Source organism: Solenopsis invicta, chromosome 11, assembly GCF_016802725.1.
Source record: "Solenopsis invicta isolate M01_SB chromosome 11, UNIL_Sinv_3.0, whole genome shotgun sequence".
NCBI lineage: Eukaryota > Metazoa > Arthropoda > Insecta > Hymenoptera > Formicidae > Solenopsis > Solenopsis invicta.
Genome location: NC_052674.1, coordinates 3,629,191 through 3,636,172, shown reverse-complemented (window position 1 = coordinate 3,636,172; position 6,982 = coordinate 3,629,191). Strand labels below are relative to the sequence as shown.

Below are 6,982 nucleotides of genomic sequence, written 5' to 3'. Positions count from 1 at the left end.
TTTTTTATGTGTGTGTGTGTGTGTGTAAATGAAAAAAAATATTTGCAAAACTATGCAAAATTATAAGATAATAAGCAAAATATTCATTTTACAAAGGTAGCATAAAAACATATTTTACAAAAACAATATTTAAAAAAACAAAATTTAAATACGTTTATACTTTACACTTTGATTTCACTGATTGTGAGAAAATTTATGTGGATTTCACAATGAACTGATACGTACCAGACGTGATTAAATTTATTTTATCTAACAACCCATAGGAGTACACATATCGACACTGCGACGCCCCTGTATATGCTTGAAACCTGCGCTCAAGGGTGACGGCCATGTCGACGTGGACCCTGCAGTGCACCCCCGTTGCAACTTACATATACCCTCGGCTGGTGGCTACTCGCAAAGAAGAAGCAACTGCTCTCAGAGAACGAACAACACCGTCTCGAAGTAAAGTAATCGTCGCGCCGGGTTACTCTTGCACGCAGCATTTGGGCTATGAATGAAGACCCAACCCTTTCACCTCGAGGTAATCATCCCCTTATATAGTTCATCGTATATCTCGTGTCACATTCACTCGGCGTGTCCGGGGGATTCATAGAGCGAAATTGGAATCGTTTAATAATAGTCATAGATTTTCATAAAGAAGGAAACAACACGCTTTCTCGTGTCGTGATTAAAGATGGTTAAAAAGATGTCAATGTGCGTGAGCGAGTGGCGACATTTTTATCGATTGCATTACTTATGCATGTGTGCCTCAAGGAAGAATACTCTTTAGTTATGTACATATACAATATTGTTACGGAGTGTATAAGGTTCATACATGCATTCGTGCGTCACTTTGACGTTTGCCATTTATTAGTCGATCGTAATGCGGCCTTAATTAAAATATCATGCACGTGAATAAGAAAGCTCTCTTTCTATATTGTGTCAAAAAAAAAAAAAAAAGTATTACCGCATTTCATGCCGTACGAGAGCGTCTATGTAAATATAGAACGTGAGGAGCTCTCTCTTCCGTCTGCCTTGAAAGATAATCGATGATTTGCAGCTCTCTAACGAAAAGAAAGTTGCAAAGTTAAACTTTTTTTCACTTTTTGCATGCGAAAGACGCGTGCATGTTCGCACACGTGTTTACGGCGATTAAGTAACGTTTTGTTATCGTTAGGTTTTGGCAGTGTTGCTTCTATCTGTGATTCCATGGCCGGGTCCCAGTGTCTTTAAAATATCATGCCCCCGCGACCGAGCGTCTGTAGTGAGGAGGATAGTTCACAAGGTAAGAAAAAATACACTCGTCCCTTTCGATTTACGCGGTCTATGGATATACTACTTTTACTACGCAGTACTCAATACGTGTATAACGCGCATCGCATTTATTAAACGTGCGAACAAGGGTGTAATACGGATCGCGTAAATCGAGAGATGAGTGTATTATTAATTTTATTAAAATAATTGAAATTAATTTGTAAGTTGATTATGCGCGAAAATTTAAAAATCAAACGATTTGATGCAAAAATTATCTTTTTGCTTGAGAAACAAAACAAATATTATATTTTTCGGAAATTCGATAATAGTCTTGTCAACAATAGTTTAAGAAGTTACAAAGAGATGAGAACGAGATAACTTATTAAGCCGAAATTTCAGAGATGGATTCCAATACTGAAGAAGTATCAGGTAGAATTGCCATTGGAATGCCCGTTCCACGAGAGTCGAGATATTTTTCGGCCACAACAAAAGGCGAAGCATCAGCACAGACCATCACAATGGACCTGCGGCCTTTGCGGCAAGTCCTTCTACGCAGAGAAACACCTCGACGTCCACTTCGATAACAGACATAGAAGCAATGTTAATACAGTAAGTATTGAGAAATGTAAAAATTGTTGATAATCCTATTGCCAGAAAATATAATACATAATTATAAAGGAAAATCGCCAATACTGGCGTAGATCTGTTAAAGCGACATTCCCTTACTTCTCGAAAACTAAACGTTGCACTATATTAATATTAATGAAAACAAAATCTGCTTAGATAATTAAAGAAGTAAAATCCCGTAAATCATACATTCGTAGCTGTTTTCGATGTACAATCTGCTAAAAAAAAATTCTTCAAAAGCGAGAAGAAAATTGACACAATTTCTTTTGCAAATTGAATACTTTAAACAATAGTGAGTATATTATTGATAATATTAGAATAAAAAACTAATAAATAACAAGGTAATAAGAGTCTAAAACGCTGTTGAAGGAATACAAAATTATAATATAATAATTAATGGCGTTTATTCTTTATGTATTTAAAATAAACGTTTCAATTCTCTTTGAAGTTGTCATCAGCATTACAAATAATTAACGTAAAAAAACATCTCTGGAATCTGCGAGATGAAGCCACTAACAAGGTTACCAAAATCATAGTGTTATCTTTCTGTTGAGCCCTGAAAAAACAAGACTGCCTTTAGATAATCACTACATGGAGATAAGGTCGAAATTGACCGTAAAAATCAAAGTAAAGATTTCTTAAAAGTGACTTACTGTCAAAGGTCAAAAATGTAATGTGAAACATTAAATAAAAATGTATGTGATCTAATCGGCCGCACCATGTCCGAATAAATTAAGATTAAATGTCGGAATTTAACATGCTTACTGTTCAAAGTCCAGTGAGTGCCTAAATCATTAAAATCAATTACTATAAGTCTCATAAAGCTAGAAACATATTAAATAAATAAAACACAAGAATATCTAAAAATAGTTTTGTTCCTTTAGGGCTTAATAGAAAATCAATACTATAGTTTTCGCAACCGTAGTTAGTAGCGGTGACTTCATCTCGCGGGTTCTAGGAATGTCTCTTTACGTTAATTATTTTTGTAAGACTGATGATGGCTCCAAAGAAACGTTTATTTAAAATTATGTATACGTGAAGAATAAACGTTATTAATTATTGTAATTTTGCGCTTCTTCGACCGCGTTTTAGACTCTTATTAGCTTTGTTTTATTCATTATTTTTTTTATTTTAATTTTGAGAGTTTATTATTCCATTCTTAATAATATTAAATTATTTTACACATTTGTTCTAAAACTTTAATATTTATATTTTTCACATGCTGTTTTAATTATAAAATCGAGGTGCAGCACACCTATCGATAAGACAAACTATAGGATAGTAGAAACTATCCTATAGTTATAGGAAAAAGTAAAAGGCATAGCATTATGTAATAGAACTACCTATTCAATTAGTAATCTAATCTAATCTTTACATATTGTTGCGCTACATGTTGCGAAAAGGCTTTTAGGAATCCTTATCTACATTAAGTTAGTATTTTGTACCGATAATACATGTAAAAGAAAAAGAAAAAAATGCAACATTACTGTCTACTACGTCAGTTTCAAAGTTCATTTTGTCAGAGAGAAAGAGAAAAAGAGAGAGATTCATTTCTGATTATTTTATTAAAAAATTTAGAACTTTATTATTGCAAAATTTGAAACAATATTATTATAAAAACTTAATTCTTTATTCGTTTTTTCTGTGATTGAAAATAGGATGAGAAATGTTATAGATGCATAAACTATTAGCATAAACTATTAAATTGCTTGTTAATTTTAATATTATATTGTAGATTCCGGTTTTATGTAATGGATTGTGTTTTAAAATAAAATTATTATATACACACAAACATCCAGTAACGGCTCATATTGCTATTATTTCGTTATATTTTTGATTATATAAACAGTTATATCATCAACTGTTATATGATAGAAGATATGATAGAAGATATTTTCTAGTTTGTATTTACATTTGTAAACTTTTGTTTTTTTTTCATTTTTATTTAAGAAATAGATACCAAAAACAAAGTAGTATGTAATGAAATTCTAGTAGTATTGAAAACATAATACATAATTGATGATCTCCCTCTATGTATTTTCTTAAAGATTTCTTTCTTTCTAATTGTAACTGCGTAGTCTTTATCTTGGCAAAATTATTACCGATTCAGCGTGACCGCGTCGGCGTTAAACTTTTTAACGAGTCAATATTTTTTTATCAGTAGTAGATCGGGGTCTAGTAAAGATGTGAGAGGCATGAAAACATGTTTTTTTTTTCCAGGCAGAAGACGCGGTATGCCTAGCGGATTATTGCGACATCATGCGCTGCGAGGTGCTGGGCAACCGCGACTTCGAGAATTCGGTGGACGAGGATGGTCATCTGAACACCGATATCCAAGTGTGGCGCGAAAATACCGAACAGCAGAAGCAGAAGCAACAGCAACAGCGGCGCAGCACTTCTATCGTGCCGTGCGGGTCGCGTGGCATCGCCAGGATGTATCCTACAGATAAGTCCTGTTCCGTCGCCGGCGGTGGAACGGTGACAAATCTGCGTTATTGCCGTCGCGATGACCACGATGACAGTGACATGCACAATCACAGACTGGCGAGATCGTCGTATCACAGCGAGATCGCCGAAACGGATAATAAGAACAGTGACTGCGAGGAGGATGAGGAGGACGAGGACGAAGAGGAGGACGTCGAGGATGAGGAGAATCTGGTGGAAGCGGCGCTACCCGCCGTCGACAAAAAGCAGAGACGGCGGGGGCTGCATTTGAGAAAGCTAAAGTCCAACTGCAAGCCGGAGGAGCTACAGAAACTGAAGACCCAATGTGAAGTGAGTTACTGCGAATTAAAGCTATTGCATGGCCATTGTGACTTTACCTGATGTCTCTTTGACATAGCTTTGAAATATTTTTATCAAAACACGTTATTTTATCAGAAACAGCATTACTCTGTTAAAAGTTCACGCACTGGTCTCTTGCACATTGGAACGTGTATTGTAAACAATCAGATAATTCAGTTATGATCGAATCTACGCAATCCCGATTTGAATATTATAGCACGCGATCTTTGATCTTGTTTATTATTACACGAGAGATAAGCATGCAAAACGTGCTTGCAGACATTGTCTGTAAATATTAATCATATGCAATAACTGCGTTTATCAACAACAGATACTCGTGCGCGATTGCATTGCCGGACTGCTAACTAATCTTTCTGTACGAGATTTCCAAGAAATCGAAGGTATGACAATTGGTTACGCAAGTCGCACTTGATGCGGCCATTAATGTTTCCTTATCGATCGTAATTAATATCAACAGGGGAGCTAAATCGAGCGATCTGCTGGTATCTCAGCTGTGACAAGTACTGGGAAGACACAAAAAGACCGCAGCGTCATACACCCTGGTATCTCCTGACTATCTTCATGCTGCTCCTGTTTTCGTCGATTTACGCATGCTACTACGTAATCTGGGTTTGTTTCAAGTACGTCATGCCAGATTAAAAAACTCTTCTCATACTTCTTTGGAAAATATTAATCGACTCTAGATTAAGTGCTTCTAATAAAAATGTTTCTTACTTTTTCTGGAAAAAAAAAGAAAAAAAATTAAATTTTTTCTGATAAAAAAACAGCCAAGGTCTGTGTTGAATAAAAAAAAAATTATAGATAGTCAAGAAATACTATTTATGTAATGATTTATATATTTATACACTTATTTGACCCTTTCGAATCTTTTTTTTTAGAAATAGGATATACTATCTATTTATTTTTAAAGGTTTAGAAAATCACTGAATGCAAAAATAAAATACAAAATATAAAAATTCAAAATGACTGATCTAAAAGGCGAATCTAGAATTAAAATATTATTAAATTGTAATGAAATCATGGGCATTTTTCACTCGCATCTATAAGTATCAATTAATAACATTTCATATCATCAGTTATTTTTCTAATCATTAACATACGAGAACCTTAAAAATTACACGTGTTTATACATTATGTTTAACATAAATATCGTTAGATAAAATTTTTTCAGCCAATAAATGCAAATAAATTAAAAATTGCCATTTGTTTTAATTTCGCGCTTTAGAATTCTAGAATATTTTTACATTTAAATGAACTCAAATGAATTGAAACACGAAATGCAATATTCATCATTTTGAATTTGAACGGGGATTTATTTTCTCGTTATATTATTTTTGGCTTCAAATAAATTTAAAAAATCTGAAGATTTTATCAAAGATATTTTTTAAAGACACTGGTACATGTGCGTACTACTAAACCGAAAGAGTTACAATAAGCCTATATAATGTTGTGTTACTTTATGTCAGATGGCTTATTTTTTTTAATCCACGTTTTCAATCAATAACAATTATAAAGCGATTTCAAATATATTAAAAAAAAGTTTCGGAAAAATAATAGAAATAATAAGTTATCATATGTAAGTTATCATTTCTTTTCGTTGTTATAAATATCTATCAGCAGTATTATTACCAAGATACTATTCATATTTTACATTGTTCATTACATTGCATTGTAACTAGAAATTTAACTCTTTTATATTTTCGTTGCGTGCAGTACTGCGGATGACGACAGACTGGACGGTAGCGGAAACATGGATTACAACGGAAGCATGGATCGCTCAAGTATTTCTCCGTTGCACGACCCGAATATTCAGGAAGGCAGGTTAGAAAGACGGAAGGGTGATCACGGAGACGATCTGCCCCAATCGAGCGAGGACATGCCCGATCACTATATCTATGTCTCTTACCCGCCCGAGCTGAAGCGGCGACTTCTGGAGAGGTATATCGACTCGCGCGCGAAAGCATAGACCTGATGTATATTCTACGTCGCAAAATACAGTGATCCTCCTGCTTACAGCTGCTACAACAGGACCACTCGTCTGTAAACGGACGAGTTGAATTAGGAAGGAAGTGCATATACGCGATGATTAAAATCTTATCCGGGATCTCTGCACAAAAGAAGGTACTCGGAGCGGAGGTACTCCTCACTCTCATTTTTCTCGTTATCCTCGTTATCCTCGTGTTTTGTATACCGAATGTGAATAAACTGCATCGTGGACACGACATCAATTTGCTCGTTCCATTTCTCTTTATTCTCTTATCTTCTAAGAATGTTGCATCGTCATATCACGTTTCGAAGATAAAGAGTGTAGGTA

At 34.7% G+C, this 6,982-nt stretch overlaps 1 protein-coding gene across 2 annotated transcripts; it reads left to right on the top strand.

Moving 5' to 3' along the window:
• Window positions 1-278: 278 nt before the first annotated feature.
• LOC105194659 lies at window positions 279-6,890 on the top strand. 2 transcript variants are annotated; one of them, XM_026130881.2, is made up of 8 exons: window positions 279-523; window positions 1,160-1,267; window positions 1,636-1,845; window positions 4,084-4,638; window positions 4,979-5,048; window positions 5,126-5,288; window positions 6,382-6,606; window positions 6,685-6,890. In XM_026130881.2, exons 1-8 carry the CDS (start codon window positions 497-499, stop codon window positions 6,710-6,712), a joined length of 1,386 nt encoding a protein of 461 aa, XP_025986666.1. In that variant the 5' UTR covers window positions 279-496; the 3' UTR covers window positions 6,713-6,890. The 2 variants fall into 2 exon arrangements, with proteins under 2 accessions (XP_025986666.1, XP_025986665.1); XM_026130880.2 differs by having other exon boundaries at window positions 6,667-6,890.
• Window positions 6,891-6,982: the final 92 nt, after the last annotated feature.